The sequence below is a fragment of the Bombus fervidus genome, chromosome 18 (genome assembly GCF_041682495.2).
Source record: "Bombus fervidus isolate BK054 chromosome 18, iyBomFerv1, whole genome shotgun sequence".
NCBI classification, from domain to species: domain Eukaryota; kingdom Metazoa; phylum Arthropoda; class Insecta; order Hymenoptera; family Apidae; genus Bombus; species Bombus fervidus.
The window spans coordinates 508,369-535,826 of NC_091534.1; the positions used below are offsets into that span (position 1 = coordinate 508,369).

Genomic DNA, 27,458 nt, shown 5'->3' on the forward strand with positions numbered 1-27,458 from the left:
TGCAGCTGACCTAGCTCAGAGGTAGTCTTAGAGCGTTTTGAGCAGCTTTTTTCTTAATTCTTATTCTGCAATCTTGTGAGAATATGCACATATTTTCTATTTGTTAAAATTTTGTTAATAAACGATGTTTTTTATTAAATGATTATTGAGATGTTTAACAAAATTGATTAATAATTTTTTGTAGACAGTAACACGGTTAAAAATTACGTGATTTAACTTGCAAAAACGATATTTATTTGAAATTTGTTAAATATAGTCGTTTATCGTATTACTGTTACCTGCTACTATATACATGTGTAATTTCTGTTGGTATCTTACCTATGTAAGGAACGTATGTAAGCTTGTAACAAATTTGAAATTACAAATTACTTTCAATTACATTCTTGAGAAGTAGTTTGGCTAATTTAAGCAGACGATTTTAATATTAGTAATATGTAATTTTAATATATATTTCAATCATATTTTTGAAATTAATTGTTTCTAAACATTATATGAATGTACGCACGTAATAATGATGAAATATTATTAAGTTTATTCTTACACATAGTAAATACACATAGTTAAAGTTTAATGAAATACAAGTTTAAAATAGTACCATTTTTAAATTTGCCTTTTTGAAGATGTATATTTATTTATTTATATACATATATGCATAAGTAAATATATATCTATTTAAATAATACCACAAGATGATCGCGATCGTGACAACGTACACATTCACATCCGGTTTTAAAGTCTAGAGTGGCGTTAGTACGCATAGGTTAATATAGGTTACAGTCGTGTATACAACCGTGGAATAGGTAGTACACGTTAGAATATAACCTGTAAAACACGTGTATAACACGTGAGTAAAATTGCAAACAAAATGAGTTTATTTGTGATAAACAGGTATGTCAAAATGTCCAAAAATATCATACATGTGTGTTAATAAACTTAATCACCGAATAATAAATTTAGTCAATTAAACTATATAAATAGATATTCTATTATATTAATCGTACTCGAGTTTTTAGTTCTAATAGATAGAATATTTATTATTAATATACATATTCTATTTGTTGATAGATACGAGGGTGAAAAAGAAGAAACGAAAGATGAAAGGAATTATTTGTCTGAATTATTAAAAAGAATAGAAGAACGTAAAGTAGAAAGAGCTATTAAAACTAATCATCAAATACAGGAAAGTAGTTCTCAAAATGCACAAGAATCGAATTATAAAAAGAATAAGGAAAAAGCAGAAAATCTGAATAAATGTTCAATGGAAAATATTAATTTGAATGAAAATAGTATATCGAGTGACGTTAATGGAAAGGCAGAAGTACATGTTTCAGAGCTTAGAAAGAATAAAAAGAAGAGGAAATATAGCGAAGGAAGTTCTAATGAAACAATTAAAACTGCAGATAAAACATTGCAAAGTGAAAATACAGATAATCAGGATAATGAAATACCTAATAAATCATCAGACCCGAATGAAACACAAGAAAAAATATCAGGACAGAATAGTGATTTCATAATTCTGGGTGTAAATAATAAGCGAAGGAAGCGTGAAGTTAAGAGAATTCTGCCAGAATGGTTGGCTAATCCAGAAGTCATATCTGTTGATTTAAATAGTGGTCCAACCTTGGAAGACATGAATTCGATTTTAGATTCTAAGCTTATTGAAGTTTTAAGAGCTAACGGGATTAATAAATTATTTCCTGTTCAAGCTAGTATGGTATCTTGGCTAACGAAGTGTAATGAAGATGGGCAACAAAAATGGTGGTTAAGGGATACGTGTGTATCTGCTCCTACGGGCAGTGGTACGAATATACAAGTTATTTATAGCAAATTGAAATATTTACATTCTAGTTTCGATACTTTATCGTGTTTTGTTAATAAGTAATGTTAAATTCTAATTACAATTAATGTTGTTAATGAATATTGTTTCAAGTCAGTTTTCTTTATTTAATTAAACATTGCATACAACGAATAGATTAAAGCTCCGTATTTAAAAAATTACTTTCTGTCGTGAAAAAAAATAATTTAAGAAATTATTGTCTCTTTAGGTAAAACTCTAGCGTATGTTCTACCAATTGTCCAGGCATTACAATTTCGTATAGTTCCGAAGGTACGCTGTTTAGTTGTTGCACCCGTACAAGAATTAGCTATGCAAGTGTATAAAGTGATGCTTACGTATACTTCGCATACAAATTTAAGAGTTGGTTTACTTTCCGGCGCATCAGCATTTCACGAAGAACAAAGAAATATTCGAAAAGAGAGTATGTGTTTATAAAGTTTAAGAAGAAGGTTTTATTTACATTATTTATAAAATACAAAATATTCTCTATAATTTTTATATTTCAGATGATAGAGGGGAATATATCTCTCTAGTGGATATAGTGGTTGCCACGCCTGGACGGTTAAAAGACCACATATTAAAAACTTCGGGATTTTCATTGGATGATATGAGATTTCTTGTAATCGATGAAGCAGATACAGCAGCTGACTGGTTGGAGTATATCCCCGAGCCTCATTATCAAACTCCACGATTAACACTTTCCAACTTACGTTCTAGGTTAGTTTTTAGTTACAATTTAGTTACAGTTATCATTTACCAAGATGATATGTATTAATATAAAGTTGTATTATCTGATATTAAATTTATAGTAATGCATTCATTTTTAAACAGTAAAATTCCAGCACAAAAGTTATTATTCAGTGCAACATTGTCACAAGATCCCGAAAAACTTAATCGGCTTGGACTCTTTCACCCAATATTATTTACGTCTGTTTTGGTGACGGGCAAGGACGATGATGTAAATTTAGATAAAGAAGCGGTTAATTTTATAGGGCGTTATACAAGCCCGGAAGAATTAAAAGAAGAAGCAATAGAATGTGATGCAGAATATAAACCAGTCGCGTTATATCAGTTAATAATGAAGAATGATATCACTTTTAAAGTATTAGTATTCACAAATTCTGGAGGAACTGCTCATAGACTAACTATTTTACTTCAATCACTCTTATCTAAAAAGAATATAGTGGTTGGAGAACTTTCTGCACAACTTGCATCAAAAGAACGTGAGGATATACTCACGAAATTTACAAGTGGAAAAATTCAAATGTACGTTTTGTTTATAATTTCGTTGAAAATTAAGATCAATATTTTCTAAAAATTGTGATATAATTTTATTATACTTTCAGACTTGTATGTTCAGATGCAATAGCAAGGGGTGTAGATATTCCAAATGTACGGTTAGTCATAAGTTATGATCTTCCCAAGCATATTAACGGCTATATCCATAGAGCAGGAAGAACAGGACGCGCGGGTAAATCCGGCACTGCTATAACCATTCTGACACCAAAACAGGTTAAAATATTTAAGCGTATGTTGAACAATGCGCATAAAGTAATACCACGTGTTGAAAAAATCGAACTAAGTGGTATTATAAATGAAATCGATTATTTTCATCATATTGATAAATTAAAACTTGCTCTTGAAATAGAAAAACAGAACTTATTACGTGCAAAAGCTGTTAAATAAAATATAATTTAACTGAAAATTTTTACCTATAACTGAAAAAATTGTCTAATAAATCAAAACCTTTTTCGAACCTATAGAATCCACTGAGTGATCCTTGTAGTAAGTATCCTATTCCAAACACGAGGCCGAATACAGAATTGCTCTATTATCTCTAGTTTTCAATAACAAGAATTTTTATAAAAACACGCGAATTGGTTGATAGCTAATGTTTAAAAGTGCGTAAAACGTTAGCAGATTGATTTAGTTTTAAATAGAGATAATTTTTCTGATATCGATATAAAGAATTGTTAAATGTTATAGTTTCAAGTGATTGTAAATTGTCATCGAAGCATAAAAGGAGTCCATGTGCGCAATTTCTATGTATTATTTTTCGGAAAAGTTCTTTATCTAAGACGAATTTTTTATACTGTATTCAATTCTATAGACATTTCTGGAGAAAGAGCCGCCCAGAAAAGATGTTAGAACTGTTTTTAATTCGTACAGGTCGAAAAACAGACGTAAACAGACGTGTATATCAAATGTACGTTTTGTTTATAATTTCGTTGAAAATTAAGATCAATATTTTCTAAAAATTGTGATGTAATTTTATTATACTTTCAGACTTGTATGTTCAGATGCAATAGCAAGGGGTGTAGATATTCCAAATGTACGGTTAGTCATAAGTTATGATCTTCCCAAGCATATTAACGGTTATATTCACGGAGATTACGACTGCTTGTCGCCAAGTCCTCGGCTTCGCTAACAGGAGCATCTGCCCCTCCTTCCATAGAACGGGGAATTCGCCCCGTGACAGACATCTGTCAAACAGAGTTCTTAGCCTTGGAGCCAAGACTAAACATCCTAACGGCACCGTAGCTCGCCACATACGGATGGTCGCCAGAGGTTGATGCATCATTCACAGTATGTTCAGGTGGTCTGAGGAGACGCTGTAAATCTTGGGATTTAGTTAACTAATGTCCTTCAGATTGGCAAGCGGCCTTTGTTCTATTAGCCTGTATACCTGTCGCCTGTTATGGAGGCTTTCTTCGACGAATCCGATGACCTCGTGCCCTTAGGCATACCCCACCATAGTTTTCCTCTGCAGCGTCGTCGCGACGGAAAGTCATTCCTTTTCTTACAGCCTCATTAGTTAGATACCTAGTGTGTTTGTACGATCACTGAATAATCTACGACTTAGCAAAGAGTTAATCAAGCGATCCTTGTATCACGAGGAGTAAGTCGAGTCCGACTTAGACTTTGAAGCAAAGTAGATCAGTTATCCCGTGGGCCGTGGATTCGCTATACCGACTCCACGATCATTGTCATTATCGTTCGAGTATCGAGGCCAATAGTTTATCTTGTATTTGTGACAATAAACGATATCATCGATTGTACAACGACGATGAGCGACCCAGGCACAGATTCCTTACACGCCCCAAACCCAAGTGCTAACGCCAACCCGACATATATATATATTTACACCAGCTTACAATACTTGTTGCGTAGACAGGAATTGTTTGACTTCGTCGTGTCGGAAAGTACAGTAGTTGATTGATCCGAAGATATGAAAAGACGATTTGAAGATCAGTAGACTTGACTGCCCGAGGATCGATAGAACAGTGGCAGACCCGTCTCGTACTATTAAGGAGGAAAGCTCGGAGTGGGTGTGCCCTTTTTGAACTAAGAACGCGGATTCGTTGTTCACACTTTTCGGTAGAAAAGTGAGGGCAACAATCCGCGATGCCCATTGGTTATAGCCAATGTTAATAAACAAAATACGAGGAGAAAGTCTCCTGCAGATGTGGCTCATGGGTGTCCTTGTTCCTGGGAAAAACCAGCTATTTCGCTGGGCAAACATCCGCTTTCTCTGTAATTAGTAAGAGCGTGCAATAAACCTAAGGACTGTTTAAAGGACCATCCATAAACCGAAAATACTTATATGAATAGAAATTAAGCTAAAAAGATTCGGTTTATGGTGGTTCCTTGGGTTTATTGCGGGTCAGTGTAACGAGGTGAGGGACGTCGCACGGACCATCTCGCGCGACGTAACACGTTGTATATATAAAAAGAAGGTAGCGAAAGTGGTATAGCTTGAATTACTTTATCACAAGTTCAAATCCTTCATGATCAATTAATCTTCTATTTTTTATATTTCTTTTCTTTTCTAAATTATTTTTTATGGGTATATTTATAAGTTTAATTAATGATATTAATATGTTTTTTTCCTTCTTAATATCTTTTTCACTTTTTTTTTACTAATTTTGTCATTCTATTCTCTTCTTTCAAATTCACAGCGAATGTGTTATATTATTTACAACGTATAGAATGGCAGATATATGGAGAAACTCGAAAAACAGAAGAGTCAAGACAAAACGAAGATTAACTCTTTTGTTCTTTTCACATGAGCTGAGAAAACACTTGTCACGTACCAAGAATATCTAATCATGTGTGTAAAAGTTGATATAGATAGTGGCTGGTGGGTTAAAGAATGTATATCTATTGGATCTTCTCTGGTTGATAAACCGATTTGTAAAACTTTAGTTGAATCGTGTTATCGCTTTATAAAATTGTTTATTTGGTGGAAAAGGAAAATGTCACAGGGTTGGAAATAGTGAATACAATATAGCGGACTAATTTCTAATGTCGATGTACAATTTCTGTACCGCCATCTGTAAAAATGCTATTAAAGCAAGAAACTTCTGTTTGTCTGCCCTATGAATCCAGAATTAACAGGAATTTATTGTTTCCACGGTATAGATTGATTATATTTAATAATTAGTATTAATAAATCTCAGATCATTGTTGTTAATATTATTGTATTTATCAGTTCACTTCCATTATCCTATAAGTGACGTTCGGGCCTCCATTTGCATTTACTTCCTACTCTACTACAATAGATCTTCCCGTAGTCAACGACTAGCTCTCATCTTTGTTGTATTACACTCTGGGATAGGTGACACTGTCAATACGACGACTGTTAATGAATTCTGCACGTGTTTCGTGTAATATAGTATCATGGTGTTAATATAATTTCTATGATTGACCATTGCATGTCGAGCACTACTTTTCCGTTCTTTTTTCCGTTTTTCAATTTATCATTAATTATTTAATACTTGACTCGTCCTATTTAGTAATTATTATTACGATGATACTAAGTTAATATATTATTTTATTAATTATTGGCGTTATTTATTCCATTTTATTAGCAACTATTTATTATTATTGTTCTATGTCTATATTTATTTATTGTTGTATTTTATTAATTGGTCATCGCAATTAACCTACAATTAAGATTAACTTATAATTAAAATTCCATTTTATCTGCTAGTTCTTCTGCTAGCTGATAGGTGGCTCTTATTCCTTCTTTTCCATTATTTCCCTTCACGTTAATCAAACTCACAACCAACTGCTGGCGCACCTCGTCGATTTGCTATGCTCTCAGGAAGGGCCTCTCTTTCAATATGGCGTCAACAACATGAATTAAAGCTGATCTAAACCTAACTTAAATCGAAGTTAGACTCACGAGGGAAATTCGGCAACTCGAAAACTTAAAAAAATGTTGAAACTGCACAAATGTGGTTCACATGATGCTAATAATGCAAAAATGTCTTTCGAAAAACGATGTTAAGGATAAAAACACCGCTACAGAAATTTCGGCTTTTCGTGATATGAAATATTAAGTATGTAAATCATATTTTAAAAACTGTATAAAGTGTAGGAAAAAAGTTAAGTTAAAAGTTGTAATGTTTTTCTTGATGGTCTATATTATGGAAGTGAAAAATTTTCAACAATATATTTTTTTCCACGATTTGCCCCCATCACAGAATGTATTAAAACATTTGTAAAATAAAAGTTCGTGCGAAATTAACTAGCAGCATGATTTTCAAAGTTGAAATAATTTTTATCGTAAAGTATGTTCATGTTTCTATAGTCTTTTAAGTATTATTTTTCCTCGCAGTTTTACTAGCGTGAAGAGTAAGCTTATGTTTTTGTAGCGGCGCCGATATTTAGGCTTTTCTCTGTGAAGCGGCGCCCGAATGCACGGTTTGCTTCGTGGGGCGACGCAGCTTCAGATTACACTGTTCAACACGATTTTTAAAACGGAATCTAAAACCAGTTTTTGTCCATCACCCTCAGTTGTTGAGAAAATTGATTTTGAAAAAAATTGCAATCTTCTAACTTTGACCTCGATTCATAACAAAATTACAAGAGCTATATGATTCCTGTTGGATTCAATGAATTCCGTGGACTTCAACTAATACATTGATATACGATAGTTTGGCAATATCAATTTGCATATACCTGTAACTGTTAAGTAAAGCTGACGGGACCAGCTTTGGCCCTAATTTTGGAGTACTCTTTTCGATTTTTCTGAAAAAGTAGAGGCCTGGCGCGAATTCTGACCACCGCACGCAATTCTGTGAATATTTTTCTATAAGAAACGTTCATATCGCGAATCAAAAAATTTTTCAATTCCGTACAGGAAAAAAGAATAGTCATGCATGTTCAGACACTGTTTTTTTTTTTTTTTTTTTTTTTTTTGTTTTTCTTCTTATAATGATACTACAAAAAGGGTTGATCTATCCGATCAGATGTCATCCTATTATAGTTGTTTGCGCAGAACTGTAAAATGGTATAGGAAAATTGTAATAGAATTAATATGCGGGACTTGCCTCGTAAATGTGTGGTATCTACATAGTATATACCAAAAGTATTAAAATTTTAAAATTTCGCGAAAAAATTATTGTTCACCTTTTAAATACAGTGAATCCCTACAGAGAAAAAATGCCAAGTTAAAATGAAGTACTGCCTAAAAAACAATCACATTTTCTGCAGTCGTACCAAGGCCCCGCGAGAAAAACGAGACGGCGGTGTAAACAATGTTGTTAACGCCTTTCTAGAATAAATAGTAGAGAGTATGCCACGAATAAAGCCAAAAAAAGTAACAACATATTGTGATCGTTGTAAGGACCAGCCGTCACTCTGTCTAACATGTTTTAAAAAATTGCATTAAAAAAGTAAATAATTATGCTGTTTATAATATTGAATTGTTATGTTTTTACTATTTAATGTCTGTTTATAATATTAACATAAAATAATAAGCCTATTTTGTAAAATACAAGTGCGACCCACCGTGATGCTCGCCGGCGTCAACGTGCGTAACACGTGCGTAGTGGGGATATCGAAAGATGTTGATGAAAAGGGAAGAAAATGGATTAAGAGAGGAATTGTAATTGAACAGTCGTCGGTACGAATCGCGAGTCGAGAGTTGTAAAGAAGCCGCTAGTCGAATTAATAAACGAATTGTTAAATAAAACACCGAGTATTTCTTTGGCACTCTACACTTACTACACCTCAATTCTGTAGCAGTTTTTGGCTTATGGAGTTTTAGTATGGACATTTTGTGTGCGATTTTTCACTGCTATGAGAAGTAACATAACCTAAAAGTGTTGTTAATTATGTATGTAATTTGTACTCTGCCTTGCCTACCGTGATCGGTCATTTTGACCGCCCGACAAAATATGTTAGTTGTTCTTAAAATAAATGCAATCAGTACAAAGAAAAGGCTATCTCAAGGTCAGATGACAAACAAAATCAGCAATAACCAATAATAACAGTTGTTAGAGCCGTAATCTTGTCATAAAACAATCCATCCCTCGATCAAGATGGCCACCCGCTGTCAAGACATATCAACTTAGGCTCGTAATAATCTTAAGGAACCGCTACAAAATTTATCATTTTTTACAGTCCATTGTTATAAACATTTTAAAAGTCCAGAAGTTTCTTAAGGTTATTGCTCATTGCTATAAAACACGGAAAAGCGGGTTTTTCCCAACTCCACCCTCGAGTAACGGTTGGTAGAGAATGGCCAATACTCATCAATATTTTCGTATAAATATCACCGTCGCAGATCATATTCCTACTTGCTGCCATTCTTTCGATCAGAATACATCTCAGTTTGTTAATCAATAAGTCGATATCTAAACTTGTTATCTCTAAAACTCAGACAGAAAGCATCTCAGAGCGTTTTATGTAAAGTTGTTATAAAAGGAAAAGTAAAGCGTATCGAATTTGACAATAATTTTGTATTCCGTACATGGTATTATTGTGTGATAAATATTTACCCTAGAAGTGTCAAGAGTTTTCAAAAAAAATTATTAAAAAAAAGTAACGGACATAGAAGACTGTTCAGTGTGCGATGAACAAGAAACTTCAGCAACTGAAAACGGCATGAAAACACATGAAAAGCTATTTACAACCGAATCAGAGTTGAATATTATAAATAAGCGTTTACGTAAGGGCAGAACAGAAAAAAATTATCGTTGACAGCAGAGAGTGAAGCTGGGCCCGATGGAACAGTTTGGAAAGAAATAGATGGAAACCCCAAACCTAGCAGGACATCGGTTTATAATATTTTCATAATATTTTAATATGCTAATAATATTATATTTTAATATAATGAAAGGACAAGAAAAGACAGCATTTTATCTTATAAGCATTTAGAAGAAGCATTTAGAGTATTGAGGACTAAGAGGAAGCTAGATGCAACAAAACTAGATGTATTTATGGCTCTGCTACATGCCCGCGGTGCATATCAGGCAAAAAGATTTAGATGTCTCGTATTTGTGGAATAAAATTTGGAGACCTACATTTTTTTCAAAAACAATGAGCAGGAATGACTTTGCTGAAATTATGAGGTTTATACGATTTGATAAGAAGAGCGAAAGAAGCCAGCGTTTACGAACCAATAAATTTTTAATGGTATCTACAGTATGGGCCAATTTATAGAGAATTCACAAAATTGTTATAAACCTGGTGCACATGTTACTTTTATATAAAGAATCGTAGGAATGAAAACACGAAAACACAACAACAAACAAACACAAAAACAATAAAACTATCATTACTACAAAAAACTTGTCGAGTAAAAAATTGTAAAGGTTACAAAATTACGAAAATTTGTTTAGATTTAAGCGGGAAATATTTATGCGGCAAATGTATATTTGATAATAAGATAATTTGTAAAAAATGCAGCGAAGTTGAATAAGATATATCTCTATATAAATGAAAGTATAATTCTATTTAAGACTATAATTGAAATTAAACGAAAGTAAATTTGGTCGAAATTTTATGAAAGTTCATAGTTACGCCACGAGGCTCTGTAGAGATCGTATTTCCAACCGTCGCTCGCGGTCCTCCAGCGTCGCAGATATATCCTCTTATCTGCCCGACGAAAAATATACATTGTATCGACGAGCGCATACTTGTCACCAAGTAACGAGTTCTGGAACCGTCGATCTCGGACCGTTATTTTCTAACGAAGAAGTCGGCCTGCGTGATCATCGGTGCGTGCGATGGCGTGACCCGAGCATAGGGGGGATCGTCTCCCCGAAAGACAAAGAATCGAAATCTGTAACCGATCAGTCTCATTCGACAACCGTAACTGCACAGTCGTATCTGGACAGTCTCAGTCCAGACAGTCTCATAGAATTTACACCGCATACATAAAAAATCGAGTCGAATCTCTGTAAAACATTAACTGTACCTATCACGAAACAATTTGTGACGCTTCTATTATAATTTAATTTATTGTTAAAAATACATACTATATTAACCTGTTAACACAGTGTTAATTTCATTCAACCACCCCTGTTATCTTAATCGAAACAAGGGGAACGACTATTTCGCGGCGTCGATTATACGAATCGTAGCGAGAATTTACGCCTCTCGTTGATGCGTTTTCCTCACGACCGCGTCTCTCCGCGAACGGTCATAGATAGATATAAATTAACCAATATCTAAGTTAAATCATAAAAACTGTTATTTCTTTAATCACGGGTCATTTTCACCGTACACGGTAGGAATAGAAGTATACACGAAGTGTCGGTAGGTTTAGTGTTAAACGTGTTCAAGAGTGTTTACTCTTACTAGTCGTTAAGTTGTTGAGAATTGTGGATCGTAGTTGCCGAAATAAGTATGTAGGGATACTTACGTTACACGTAGAGATGACAATAAAATAGTTTTGTATTTATTTAATATGTGATTTACAAGATATTCATAGATATCTATTACAAGTGTTTGAGCACTCTTCTAGTCTCACTTTTTCTCACCACGCGCACGCAACAGTGACATTCGCTTATTCTACGAGATGCTGCGCACACTCATACTCACACACATACTCACGCACATATATGTGTATTACTACTGCGCGGGTGATCCGGTGTAGCCCATAAAATTACATATATCTCAATATAAGTAATTAACGGAATTCTGATTAAAAAGAAGGGGCAGCGGAGAAAATAGAACTCCGAACCTATTTGTTTTAATTTTCATTCATGAAAATCATATTTGCTGCAGTTGTAGTTTACCGAACACGTTAATCGAGTCGCGACGTTGGTAAGTAACAGATATTTCACGTTTCGTTAACCATCAACGGCAAAAATTCGACTGACTATTTCAGATGGGTTCAGATTATTCCAGACAAAACGATACACTCTGCCATTTGCAACTCTTCCTATCTTCTATATCGCGAATATACGAGAACTACACGCTGTATGGGAAAAGCTAATCAGTATCAGCGAAAATTTGGTATAAACTCCCCTTATAGTGTCACTTGTAATGATTAAGCTCGTTTCTTTAATCGGTGACTCATCGGTTTATTCTATTTTCGGTGATCGCGGAGATCTCACACACTCTGTCGCCTAGCGCCGATCGGTAAACTCGTTACTGTACACAGCATACTTGTGCAGATGTTGATCTGTTTTCGTCGATCGATTAAATCTCTTTAACTGCACGAACCGTAACGCGAGACGAAAGGTAGCACAACTAATCAAGAATAACGACGATTAAGGAAAATGAACGATACAACAGAAACAAAATATTTTAATGGGCTAACAATCATATATACATGTAAATAAACACACACACATATATAAATATTATTAGCAAATAGATGTATGTACATCTCTATTGTATGAGCGAGGAATGAAAGAGAGGAAGACAAAAGGAAAACGTCATCGGACGAGCGCATCACCTATGTGTTGAATGAATGAACGTGCAATAAAACAAATTCGTTCCTGTTTGAGAAGTATAAGAGAATAGAGCGATATTCGTCAATATTTCAAGTTATTATAATAGCTATTATTATAAAAATTGAAAAATAAAAATTACCATACAATAAATACAAATTACTATGAAATAGTTATTCTTTTCTAAAGAAATTTTGTGTTTAATAAAACGTTATATAGTATTACTTGAAGATGTAGCAAAGCGTGGTTGCAATCATCGTGCAAGACTGGTTGTGATTATCGTGCAATAATGAGTGCTGTGAATATATGATTGCTGTTTGAGAACGCGAAGGAACATTCGACAACGAGTAAAGAATCAAAATAGCTAAAACGATGTCAAGATACCAATATATGATAGAGAAGATTATAGTGTGTGGAAAAAACTTATAGAAATGTTTTTGAAATTCAAGAAATGTGATAAAGTTATAAAACGGAAAAAGATCGAAACAGATAAAGCTGATTGGGATGAAAATGATCCAAGAGCAGTGAATTATATATCATAGTGCTATTTCGAATAAGCAATTGGAATTTGTTAGCGAAGGAGAAACGGCGTATGACACAATTAGAAAGTTCGATGAGATGTATTTGAAAGAACCAGCGACACTGCAGATTGTGTACAGGAATAGATTGGAAAGAATGAAACTTAGTAACTATAGTGATTCAGCGACATTTTTCAGTGAATTCGAAAAGGCTGTAAATGAATTGAAAAACGCGTGTGCTACTGTGAAGAAAAAGGAGAAATTGAATTATACATGCCCAACGCGTTGCCTCGTACGTTGAATCGTACAGCTATATAGGCGATTTAATGGACGCATTAAAGGAAGCAGATCAAAGTGTGGCGTGTGTTAGAAATAAAACACAAATGGCAGAAATGAAAAATCAAAAGGACGACCGAACAGGAAGAAGATCGAATGTATTTGCTGCGGAGAAAATCAAGAAGGAGAGACTCTGTTTCAAATGTGAAAAAACTGGTCATTTTGCATGAAATTGTCAGACTGGCCAAACGGGAAACAAAGCCGTTTCTTGGAGGGAGCCAACACGTGGTCGTGGTCGTGACAGAGCCGGAAGAGAATATCACCACAAAGGGCGCGGAAACTTGCGAAGCTTTCGTAGTCAAGATGAGCACAAAAATGATAAGCGAACAAAATGCAGTCCTCAGACAGCAAACGCAACAAATCACAACCATGTTACAACTACTTACAAACATGTTAAGCAAAACATAAAAATGGACATGCTTAAAATAGTAGCCTGGAACTCTAACGGCCTACAACAAAGGGCCCTAGAAACTAAAACATTCCTGTATCACAACAACATCGACATATTACTCGTATCAGAAACGCGCTTCACCACAAAAAGTTACATAAAAATACCTTACTACACCATATATGATACCAAGCATCCCTCAGGAAAAGCACACGGAGGGACCGCAGTAATAATAAGAAACGACATTAAGCACTACTTACACAGCCAAGTTAGTAAGGAATTTACAGTTGTCAGCGGTATATGTACCACCGCGACACAAAATTACAGCACAAATGTGGGAAGAGTACTTTCAACAACTAGGCGACAAGTATATCGCAGCGGGAGACTACAACACAAAGCACACACTATGGGGATCAAGAATCACTACACCTCGAGGTAGAGTCCTGGAAAAATACATAAAAAAAAATAACCTCAATCTATTATCTACAGTAAGACCGACATACTGGCCGACAGACCTGAGCAAAGTCCCTGACATACTTGATTTTGCAGTTACAAAGGGACTAAATGGAAATAAAATAAATATAGCACCCAGCCTCGAGCTTAGCTCTGACCATACACCCATAATAATTACATACAGAAACAAGCCAATACTCTACAACAACTCAGAGACGCTATGCAACAAATCCACCAAATGGCAAACATTCAAAGAAATAATCGAGAGCAAAATCAACTGCAACATCCCACTGAAAACACCTGAACACATCGAACAAGCAGTAACAACACTTACAGAAACTATACAAGAAGCAGCAAGGGTAACCACTTTACCTGAATCAACCATTAGACAAACAAAAATAATTCCGCCAGATATCCTCGAAACAATTAGGGAAAAAAGAAAAGCGAAAGCAAAATGGCAAAAACATAGAACAAGAGAAAACAAAAAACACCTAAACAAACTTGCCAAGGAAATAAAAAACAAAATAAAAGAACACAACAACAACGAGTTCATAAAGTTCATAGAGTCACTATCTGCACACGAGAACTACAACTACTCACTATGAAAAGCCACAAAAAAGAAAAAATAAAGAAGACAATAAAATTAGCCCCAGCAATCAGAAAAGCAGACAACACATGAGCAAGAAGCAACGAAGAGCAAGCCGAAGAATTTTCCAACCACCTATGCAACACATTTATACCACACAACATCTAGTCCTCTCATCGGTGCCGTCAACTCAACTGTTGCTACAACCTTAGTTAGTTAACACTCCCGGCGGCGGAGCACGCAACCGCTGCGCCTACTGGTGGATAGAGGAAATCGCGGAACTCCGAAGAGAAAGCGCGCTGGCCCGAAGAAGACTCCAAAGGGCTAGGCGCAAGCGGAGTCGTGACGAAGAGGAGATCTCCTGCTGCTACGAGGGCTACAGAGCGAGGGAAGAGACGTGCTCTCCAGCAGGAAATCCAGAACGCGAAAGCCCGGTCCTGGATGGAACTGGTCGAGTCGGTTGAATCCGACCCGTGGGGGCGGCCCTACCGACTGGTCACGAAGAAGCTGAGACCACCAGCCCGCCCCCCCCATTGACCGCAAACATGGAACCAGGGTTGCTTGCCAATGTCATTGTTAGGAAGATGATACATTTACGCTGTACATGTGAATGTGTGTGTAAGCGTCAGAGGGGGTCGCGGGTGGTACGAGACACAGAGGCTCGCGGATACCGCCGTGGCATGCGCAGTGCGCGCCATCCGGAGACTGGGCCTGAATGTGTCGCCGACCAAGTCAGAGGCACTGGGGTTCTTCGACCATCGCACTAGAGGAGCCCCCCCCCTCCTGAACTCTGCGTGGACATTGACGGAGAGGAAGTCCCGATGAGATCCCAGATGAGGTATCTGGGTCTCACCATTGACAGCGGATGGACGTTCGGTCCACATTTCGATCTACTGGTCCCAAAAGTGACGGCAGCAGCCAACGCCCTGTGCGTATTTACTGCCGAACATCGGAGGAGCGGGAACCGGAGTGCGCCGCCTATATGAGGGAGTGATTCGATCGCGGGTCCTCTACGGGGCTCCCATAAGGGTCGGAGATCTAATGGCCAACCGCCGCAGCCTGACCTTGCTGCGGAGGCTACACAGGACGACCGCTATCCGCATAGCAAGGGGATATAGAGCGATATCCCATGCGTCGGCATCCGTGCCAGCTGCGTCACCTCCGTTCGAACAACAAGCCCTCGCACTCCAACAGGTGTACGATCACCTGAGGGATCTGGGCTCGGGCGACGGGGAAACGCAGCCCACCAACTGTGACCGGCCGGTCCAAGACGTCCGGAGGGAGGCAAAGCGAAGGTTATGGGAAAGGTGGCGCTCCCAATTGCTGGAGGAAGACACCACGCGGCCGCACCGAGCCGTCCGCGCCATCCTTCCCAACTGGGAGGCCTGGACGGACCGCGAAGGAGTCCCACTCATATTCAGGATGACGCAAGTACTCACCGGCCACGGCGTGTTCGGGGAATACCTGCTAAAAATTCAAAGAGAGGTGACGTCCATCTGTCGCCACTGCCAAGAGAAGGAAGATACGGCACAACACACACTGGAGCGCTGCCCAGCGTGGGAAGAACCGCGCCGCGTACTACGCCTCACCATCGGCGATAGGCTAGCCCCTAAAGCGATCATAGAGGCCATGACGAGGAGCCAACAGGAGTTAGCCGCCGTCCGCAACTACTGCGAGTGAATAATGCTAGCGAAGGAGCGGGCGGAGAAGAACAGGGAGAAGAGAGGCGACCCCATCAGAGTGGTTCGCCGAAGAGAACCGATACGACGCCGCGCGATCGCGGCACCACCACTACCGCCGTCATAGAAGAGCGCGGCGAAGGAGCCGTCAGACTGAAGAGGGTCTGGGCTCCCCTTCAGACTCGCACGACGGCCCAGGGAATGCGGTACTACGGGGGGGGAGTGGTCCCCCTCCCTTGCTGCCAACCTCAACCAGGAGGCTTCTCACTACAACAAAGGGAGACGACGACGAAGGAGTGTTGCGGTAGCAAATCTAAAGAAAGGAACCGGAACACTCCTGACAAGCGTCATGAAGACCACCATGGGGTTTTAGTTGGTAAGAGTCCGACACTACCCGCCGCCCCCCAGAGGGCAGCCAGGCGTCCATGAGGATTTCCCCGCGAAAAAAAAAAAGTGTAGCTGTTACAGCAGGGGTCCGAGGACACTGCCTTGGGGTATGCCAGCTTTTATTGGAAATGTAGAGGTTATAGCGTCTAAGTATTTTACCATGAATTGTCTTTTGGTTAGGTAGGATTTTAGGATGGAGTAGTAGGTGTGTGGTAGGATTTTCTTTAGTTTGAACAATAGTCCTTCATGCCATACTTTGTCGAATGCCTGTTGAGTGTCTAGAAATACCGCAGTGCAATATTTTGTCTTTTCTAAGTCTTGGGTGATTTTGTGAGTTAAACGATGAATTTACTCTATCGTAGAATGTTGCTTTCGGAAACCGAATTGGTGATCTGGCAGTGTTTTTAGATCCTCTAAGAGTGGAAGGAGTCGTATCATTAGCATCTTCTCGAATAATTTGGACAAAGTGGGCAGAAGACTAATTGGGCGATAAGAGCTGGTTTCATGTATTGGTTTTCCAGGTTTGGGAATGAGAGTAATCAGTGATATTTTCCAAGACTTGGGATAGTATCGAAGGCGGAGAATTGCATTAAAACTGGAAGTGACGATTGTAATCCCTTTTACGGGAAGCTCCTTAATGGCTTTGTTACTTCTCAGATCATGCCCCGATGCTTTTTTGGAATTTAGACGACGGATTAATTCTATGACTTCTAGAGATGAGAAAGGTTCAATAGGAAGAGACATCTGGAAGGGAGAGTGCAGGTATTCAGTTTTTCGTCTGGAATAATGAGGGAATATGGTTTGAAGACGTTAGTTAAATGACTAGCAAACAAGTTAGCTTTTCGTGTAGGGCTACGCGCCCAGCCACCTTGCATACAGCGAATTGGAGGGATTGTTAGCGGAGGACGAGAGAGTTTCCTGAATGTCTTCCGTAGTGAAGGGTTGCATTATTTAGCTTTCGCTTGACGTCGGGTGTTCTATGACTCTGCCATATTCTTCTAAGTCTGCGTTTTTCTATGACCTTTTTTAATATATGGTGAGGATATTCGTGTTTATTGTCGAAGCTCTTCATAGGTGTGGAAGAACGGACAGCGTTTACTATGCTGGTGTTTAGATATTTGGCAGCTGCTTCTATATCTTCGTTTGTTTTTAAGCGAATTGAAGCAGATGTTGTATGATTGAAGATTTCCCTAAAGTGTTGCCAGTTGGAAAGTTGGTCGTGAATAAAGCCATTAGGTAGATTTTCAATAATCGTTGAGTTAATTATTGCTATTACGGGTGAATGATCCGAAGAGAGTTCCACAGAAGATTTGATTTGGTCATATCTTGGCGAGATGTTTTTGGTTATAAAGAAATCCAATAAGTCAGTTAGGTTGTTATTGTTAGTGGGCCAGTAAGTAGGTTCGTTTGTACTGAGGTAATTAAGTTTGTTGGTGTTTATACTGTTTAGTAGATTTTTACCTCTTACTGTAATAAGTCTGCTGCTCCATTGGGTATGTTTAGCGTTGTAGTATCCTCCTGCTATGAATCTATTGCCGAGGACTTCGAGGAAGTTATCGAAGTCCTCTTTAGAGATAGAATGTCTAGGAGGACAGTATAGTGCCGACGTGGTGATTGGACCATGTCAATTTTCTATTGCTACGTTTGTGGCTTGGAGGTAGTCCTTCTGGAACCTTGGATGGAACCTCATAATGTTTTATGCTGGTTTTAATGATAATTCCGGTGCCGCCATGGGCTTTTCCGCCGGGATATTGGGTATGATAGAAGTTATAACCATTTATTTTTAGGTAATTTTTATCGGTGAAGTGGGTTTCAGATATGAGCATTACATCAATTTCTTGTTGTTTCAAGATGAGTTCTAGCTCGTATTTGTGCTGAGCTAGACCGTTGGTATTCCAAAGAGCTATGTGTATTGGTTTTATTTTACGTCGCAGTGTTGTTTGCGCACAAGGAGTGTAAGCAGTGATAGCAAGCTTTTAAATTGCTCCGATTGTTGTTCGATTAATTTTTCGAGCCTATCTACGTTATTCGTGCTTTGTGGACTGGGAACTGGGACTGGAATGTTTTGGGAATGTTCATTATGGATTATCGGTCTGCTTTATACTTCTTCAACTACCTGTGCGTAGGAGATTGAAGGAGTAGATGGTTTTTGTGGACTGAGTATTGGAATCGTAAGGTCCTTTACTCTGGGTTCGGGGTATTTGTTGTTATATAAGGTCTTGTAGGCTGAGCAACCTTTGTAGTTCGCTGGGTGGTCTCCTTGACAGTGGATACATTTCGCAGGAGTTCCTACTGATTTAGTGCATCGATCTGAAGAATGAGGACCTGCACATTTGATGCGGCAGTAATTGCGATTGCAATATTTTTGCGTGTGGCTGTATCTATGGCAACTTTTACACTGAACTATCTTTTTTTTTTGTAAAAGGTGGTTCGAATTTTATTACTGAGTTCATTAATCGGTTGATATTATAGATTTCCTTGTTGTTTGGTCTTTGCTCTAAATGAACAAAGAATAAAGATAGTGGGTTTTTCTGTGATTCTGTCTTATATTGCTGATATTGGTAACTTCATGGCCAAGATTTTGGAGTTCGTATTTCAGTTCGTCTAAGTTAGCAGAATGGTGAATGTTGCGTAGTACCACTCGAAAGGGTCTTTCTTGTTTTAGTTGATAAGTGTGGAATTTAGCGTTCAGGGTTTTTAGCAGCCTTATTAGTTTTCTATAGGAGTCTGGATTAGTTGGCAGAATTATAACCTGATTGTTTTTAACTTTTAGTTGATAATCTTCTTTGTTGATGTCTTTCTCGATGGACTTGATCATTGTTTGAATATCGATGACGTTGTCACGGATCAAATTTCTGTTTGGCACGTGTTACGCCAGATGCGATGGTCCCTGCGAGATTCCTCATGGTCTGGGCGCCAAGACTACCCACTGTTACACTGACCCGCAACAAGCCTAAGGAGATACCATAAACCGAATCTGTTCAGTTTCATTTCTCTTCACATAAACATTTTCGGCTTACAGATGGTCCTTATGTTTGTTGCACGCTCTTACCTATTACGGAGAAAGCGGGTGTCTGGCGAGATAACAGCCTTTTCCCATGAACAAGGATGCCCACGAGCCATATCTGGTTTTCTTTGTCTTTACAACTTCATTTATTAACCAATGGGCATCGCGGATCATTACCCTCACTTTTCTACCGAAAAGTGTGGACGACGAATCCGCGTTCCGAGTTCAAAAGGGCACACCCACACCGAGCTTTCCTCCTTGGTGGTACGAGACAGGTCCGGACAGTTCTTCTTGCGATCTTTTTGTAATAAGAAACCTAACTGTAACAAATAAACTCAATTTTCTACTGAATCTTTTGTAATCACTTAAAAATTACGCGACAACGTCATCGATGAAGATTGGTGCGGGAGGAGTTTTTTGCTTTTGTTGGTGTTACGTCGACCGACTCTCTACCTGGACCAGGCGTCGCATCGCGAGCGGGATGGCAACCATATGTCTGCACATCCTTATTGCGTACTCTAAAGAACCTCAAGGACCGACCATAAATCTTAGAAAATTTCAACTAAAGACTCTCAGGTCGAACAAGGATCTTTTCTACGAAAGTATTTTCTAAGATCTCTGGTTTGTGTCCGGAAAACACTTAAAATTAGTTATTTTCACACGTGCGATGCTTCCCATCACAAACCTTCTATCGAGGGCGGCTAAGACCCCTCCTAGTCCACCAACAATCGTAATGGCCAATAGAAACAATGTCTATTACCCTCACTTTCCTGGCCAAAAAACTGTCATCTACGAATCCGATGATCCCGTGCGTTAGACACACCCTTTCCTAGCTCTCCTCTGACACAGCATCGTCACTCTCAGGGTAGTCCATTTTCGTCGTCCGAACAGTCAATAAGTCTACCACGGTTCTACCTTCAAATCAATCCGTTTGTAAAGTCTAACTATCTCATCGAGAGATATCGTCAAATCGGGTCATATTTTCTGTAACGCATAAGCTGTACTCATCGTCAAATACTTGTGACGCTCATAATATTGTGTAATCCATTGTTGAATATATATATCATATTAACCTGTTAACACAGTGTTAATTTCAATTAACCACCCCTGTTATCCTAACCGAAACACGGGGAACGACTATTTCGCGGCGTCGATTAGCCGAATCGTAGCGAGAATTTACGCCTCTCGCTGACGCGTTTTCCTCGCGACCGCGTCTCTCCGCGAACGGTCGTAACAGTTGGCTTGGTGATGTTTCTATTACGTCCATAGAGTCGTGTGTGGATTCTAGTAGTTCGAATCTGTTGTAAGTGGAGATATTTATATTTTTGTTGGGTGAGTCCGGCTTGCGTTTTTTGTTATCATTTGCGTGGTTTTGAAGGTGGGACAGGTTGTCCTTTTGCCACGGAGGAGGGAGAATAAAGCGGTTATAGCTTTGTTCGAGTGAGATAGTTCGAGATGTTTGGGCCATCTACGAGCTAATTAATTCAAATTGAAATAACTACTCGTGAGACTATGATTCGGGTTGGAGATTAGAAGTTGTTTTATTTTGATTTCACTTCACTTTCGACGGAGGGTCGTCACGTGTATTGTGAACTGCATTAGGCACTAGACACACACGTGTTCACGCTTCGAGAGGCCGTTGGAATGTTTACTGTTAGGTGTCGGTACAACTATTTCTTTTTAAGGAGAGCTATGCAATTCTATACCTCTGTTAGATAAAACATTCGTACCGTGACCGCGGCTACGTTCGGCGACCAGTTGTCGCCTTGATCTCAAGCTCAATATCGCAAATCTCGGACAATTATAACTGGGTTGCTTACAAGATTAAAATGTTACGTATATTCCTAAGAATTCGGAAGGGAACGCCAGGTGTACTTTCATCTCCGACAAATCATGACTGCATTTGTATGATCGTTTACCATCTAATGTTTTTAAAGTATACCTATCTCCTTCCAAAATCTCTGTTATTACAAATGGATCCTTAAATTTTGGATGTAATTTAATTTGATTGTATTCCTCGTTTTCGCATAATACAAAATCACCAAGATTGAATCTAACTACTTTAACTTTCGTCTTGTCGAATCTATCTTCATCACACTTAACGCTAATTTCTATGTTCTGTATAGCCTGCTGTCCTACATCGGAGATATCTACTTCTCCTTCTTCAATATTTTCGGGTAGTAATAAACCGTAGGGTCTTGCTGTTTTGCCGATTAGTGATTTTAACGGACTCGATTTCGTCACACGATTGGTGCTGCAATTCAAAGCCAATTGTATTTCGCTATTCCTTCTAACCAGTAATACTCGTACAGCTTCTCGAGCGTTGTATCCCAACCTAAGTGCATAATTGACTGGTGCACATGATTAATAACGGACCACCTAAAACCACTGGAGACAATGGGCAAGCAGAGAGTTCTACCTTTTCTTTTTATTTTACAATAAAGGGTACCGGATCGTAATTCATATGCGTTTACGATCTTCTGAAATTTCGGCTAGATTAATTTCCTTTTCTTTGACTTTTTAATTATACTATGGTCAATGTCTATGGGGTTCCGCGAAAGAAATCTACGTGAGTCATTCGTTTACCTTCTTGACACATAATGTCAAAAGTAAAAGTTTGTAAGTAAGCCCACCACCTGTAAACCCTGTCACTTAAATTCACTTTGTTGCTGGACGCCTTCAAAGAATTACAGTCGGTAACAACTAGAAATTCTCGTCCATGTAAATAATGACGGAAATGTTTAACAGCGTTTACAACTGCCAACGTATCTAGTTCATACGAATGATACCTGGATTCCACGGGACTAGCTTTCTTACTATAGTATTCTATTACTCTGCTTTTACCGTCAACCTTATGCATTAAAATATATCCATATCTATCCAAACTAGCATCAGTATGTAATTCTATCGGATAATTAGGGTCAAATATCATTAACACCGGCGCATCAGTCAGGACGGAAATTACCTTTTGCCTTATCTCTTCATGTTTGTCTGTCCAAGTTATGTTTTTGATACCGGAAATAAATGTGTACAGAGGTTTCATTACTTGTGAAAATTTAGGAACGAATTTTCGGAAGTACGAAGGTAAACCTATGAATTGTCTAAGCTGTGTAACGGTCGTTGGTGCAGGTAAAGAACCTAAGGCTTGTATTTTACGCGGGATGGGGCGAACTTCTCCGTCTTTGAATTACGTATCCGAGATAGAGTACCGGTGTCTTTAGGAAAGAGCATCTAGAAAAATTAAAAGAAAATCCGGCGCTTACGAGGATATTTAATACAGTGTACAGTCTGTCTAGAACTTGATCTATCGAATCGGCAATAATTAGAACATCAACCAAATAAGCAACAACGTACGAATAAGCGAGGTCGCCTAAGGCCTTGAGAATAGCCCTCTGCAAAACAAACAGTGCATTTTTTTTTTTTTTTTTTTTTTTTTTCAATCAAAACGGCGTCGTTAAATACTCGTATTGTTCGTAACAAACGCTGTATACTCTGTAGAATTAGGATGAATAGGGATTTGGCGAAACCCGCTGGGTTTGTCCATTGGTTCATGTCCAGACTAATAAAGTATCTCGCTTTTTACAATCTCGCGATTTGATCCGCAATAAGAGGTAGAGGATACCGATCCGCGACCGTCATTTTATTTAGTTCTCGAAAATCTACACATAATCTATCTGAGCCATGTTTCTTCTTAACGAGTAACATAGGGTTCCTGAACGGTGAATTATAAGGCCTTCTGATTCTTATTCTAATTAATTCACTTATTCTGTCACGTAATATTCTGCGCTCTTCCTCGCTAAATCTATTATCACGTCCCGCGCTGCGCACGCGCCGTAACGAAGACTAAAACTACCAATAGCGCGAGTGAGCGTTTCAATTTGACATTTAAATGAAATTTAACAATTTGTATAGAAACCGAATTCGAGCTTCACAACCCCCACGGAAAAACCCGTCACATGACGACCCCTCCACGGTAGACCTAATTATAAATAAGTGTAGCGACATAGAAGAGTAGATAGATAATTCCTTAGTTCAGAGTAGTTAATTCCTTAGTTCTTGGCGATCAGTTCCTCAGTTCTTGGCAAGTAATTTCTTAGTTCATAGCGATTAGTTCTCAATTCCTTTGGCTCTTAATTTCTTAGTTCCTTTGGCTTTCAATTCTTTAGTTCCGTAGTTTCTTAGCTCTTAGTTCTTAAGTTCTTTAGTCCTTTAGTTCTCTAGCTTTTAGTTCTTTGTTTCATTAGTTCTCAGTTCTTGTCAGTTTTGTTAATCGACGTGTTTGTATTTGTCAATTTGTAAATTATTGAAAATCAATTAAATTAAAATCTTGTAATTAATAAGAGTAAAAACGTATCGCGAATTATTGTAACTTCGAGTATTCCAAATCTCAACGATAACTCTGTTAATAACCAATTAGAATTAGAATAAACTTTTGTTGTGGAAAATATTTGTCTAATAATATAATAAGATTAAGCGAACATTATTTTCACCAACTTTGATCCTCTCCCGTGCCAGTACTCCTGCGCGTAGCAGGTTAGCCGAAACGTGGAGTCGCATGTAATTGCCAGTCGCATTAAACATCAGTCAACGCTACCCACTGATATTTTATTGCCGACAGAATTATTAGGAAATACGACAGTTCAGGATTTTCGAAAAGATAAGCGACAACAAAAAATTTAACTGAAACAGTCCTTAGATTGTTTCTGGTGGCAGCAACTACCATTTACTCTAAATTCAAAAATTAATGGCAACATAAGCAAAACAATCCAAACAAAAACGTAACACTATATTCCAAGTGGAACTGCCCTTATATACTCCTCTCCGTACCTCTCTGTACTCCTCGGGTCAATCTTTGTTTTTAAAGAGAGCTATTTAATTACTCCATACCTCTGTTAGGTACACGCCCCCCCCCCGTGACCGTGGTTACGTTCAGCGACCCGTTATGACATTTCGAGCCCAAGCTGTTGAAGTGATTGATACTTCTAGGAAAACTTTACATCTGGTCTTCGGCTTTCACAAGCGCCGATGTCATCGATAGCGCATAGACAAAAGAAGGCGTCGACGACAGACCATAAGCGGTACACGTGCGACGTTGGCTTCGGCGTTCTTTTAGTCTCAGGGTAACATTGCTAGCGTGCGGATCTGGACCAGCTTACATATATTCCACACTTTATACTTTACTTTCACAATAAATTATATATTTACAATACCTTACAATTTACCCACGCGTTTCTTTAATTCCACATCCATCGTATAACCTTAACACAAGTCCACTGTCATAAATCTCGGGCACCCGTACTTCGATTAAATCATAAACAACCATTTCTCAGTTTTTATTATTTAAGTATAGTTATAATAAAAAGTCTGGACTAAAGTATTGGGGAACTTATCAAACATTCCAAAAGAAAGGCCCCGATGTCCTTTCATCTCCGACATATATATATGGAGATGAAAGAACATCGGGGCCCTCTCTTTGGAATTCTTGGGAAAATCCCAATACTTTAGTCTAGATTGTTATCATAATTGTACTTAAGTAATTGTTTATGATTTAATCCGATTATGTTTGCCCGAGATTTGCGACAATCAGTTTGGGCTGGAAGTTTTTTTTTTTTTTTTTTATTGATTGTTTGTTAAATTTTTACAATTTGTCCAGAAGGACATTTGGTAAAATATTATAGCTTAGAGAATAAAAGAATAAAAAAATAAAAAATAAAAAAAATATAAATAAAAAATAAATAAAATAAATAAAATATAGCATGTGGATGGTTACCCCCAGCGGGGTTCCATCTTCTAGGTTTCCTATTGCATCTCTATTTCGAGATCTGCGGGATGCTTCCTCTTCAGTCTTCTTTCTATTTTGGTTTTATTTGTTTCAGCAGCCAGCTGGTTTGGGTGTGCTGCAAGTCTTTCTTTGTACTTTTTTGCGTATCTAGCGATTTCCTCTTTGACTGTTGGAATTTTTAGATCTTTTCGTAGGTCTTCATTTCTGACGTACCATGGAGCGTTAACTATTGTCCTTAAAATTTATGCTTGCTCTATTTCTATTTTGCTTATGTGACTCATTGCTGCCGTCCCCCATAATGGGACTCCGTATGTCCAGATTGGTTTGATTATTGTTTTGTATATATTTAGTTTATTCATTGTGCTTAATTTAGATCTTCTATTGATTAACCAGTACATCTGCTTCCTTTTTGCACTTATTCTGTTTATTATTGATTTTATATGGTGCTTCCATGTAAGGCGTGTGTCTAAATTTATTCCTAGATATTTGACTTGCTTTGTTTGTGCTATGTGGGCGCCGTTCAGTTGAATATCTGGTGTTTTTCCTTTTCTAAGTGTAAATGTTATGTGGTTGCACTTGCTGGTGTTCACTTTTATTTGTTTGTTTTGCAGCCATTTTTCTATTTTTGTAATGTGTTCTTGTAGTAGTGCGGCGGCCGTTTCTAGATTTGCATGCCTCACTAGTATGGCCGTATCGTCCGCAAACGTCAGTGTTTTGCTGTTGACAGTTGTTGGTATATCTGCCGTGTATAGTGTGTATAATATTGGTCCTAAGACACTTCCTTGCGGTACTCCTGCCTTGATGTCCTTAATTTCAGAGTATGCATCATTTATTTTTACTACAAAGGTTCTGTTGTTTAAGTGAGATTTGAGTAGTTTGTAGATTTGTTCTGGAAATTGCTTTTTGATTGTTTGAAGAAGTTTTTCATGGTTAACTTTGTCGAATGCTTTTTCGATATCCATAAAAAGTGCTGTGCAGTATTGTTTTGTTTCAAGCGACTGTAAGATTTCATTGACGAGTCTATGCATTTGTTCTATTGTGGAGTGTTTATTCCTGAATCCAAATTGATGGTTCGGTATTAGTTTTTCTTTTTCTATTGTTGGTTTTAAGCGGTTATATATTATTTTCTCTAATAATTTGGAAAACGCAGGTAGTAATGATATCGGCCTGTAGGATGCAGTTAGATGTGGGTTTTTGTTTGGTTTGGGTAACATCACTATCTGTGCTATTTTCCATAGTGTAGGAAAGTACTGTATTTTTAGAATTGCGTTAAATATTATCGTTGTTAGTCTTATTGCCTTTGGGGGAAGGTTTTTTAAGATTTTCCCATTGATCAAGTCAAATCCTGGTGCTTTACTTGTCTTTGTTGCCTCAATTAAGTTTGTAACTTCTTGCGCTGTTGTGCCGAGTATGGTGCAGCGTTTATCAGTTGTGTTGCTGGCATTTTCCACTTCTTCATTTGTTTGCCATCCAGGGATGCTGTTATTAATTTCATACGGTGAAAATATATTTTGTAGGTGCTTTGAGAATTCTTCTGCCTGCTCTTCGTTGGTTCTGGCCCATGTGTTGTCCATTTTTCTAATTGCTGGGATTGTTTTTATTGTTTTCTTAACTTTGTTAGTGACTTTCCATAGGGAATAGTCGGTATTCTCATGCGCGGATAGTGATTCGATGAATTTTGAGAATTCGTTATTATGATGTTCCCTTATTTTATTCTTTAGTTCCTTTGCAAGTTTATTTAGGTTTTTCTTGTTTTCTCGTGTTCTTTGTTTTTGCCATTTTGCTTTCGCT

The 27,458-nt window shown here is 37.9% G+C and overlaps 1 protein-coding gene across 1 annotated transcript; it reads left to right on the top strand.

The window, feature by feature from the left end:
* The first annotated feature begins 787 nt into the window (after positions 1-787).
* On the top strand, positions 788-3,523 carry LOC139996490 (probable ATP-dependent RNA helicase Dbp73D). Its single transcript, XM_072020861.1, has 6 exons — positions 788-888; positions 1,066-1,799; positions 2,046-2,258; positions 2,344-2,554; positions 2,669-3,103; positions 3,184-3,523. The coding sequence occupies exons 1-6, from the start codon at positions 866-868 to the stop codon at positions 3,521-3,523; spliced, it is 1,956 nt and encodes a 651-aa protein (XP_071876962.1). The 5' UTR covers positions 788-865.
* Positions 3,524-27,458: the final 23,935 nt, after the last annotated feature.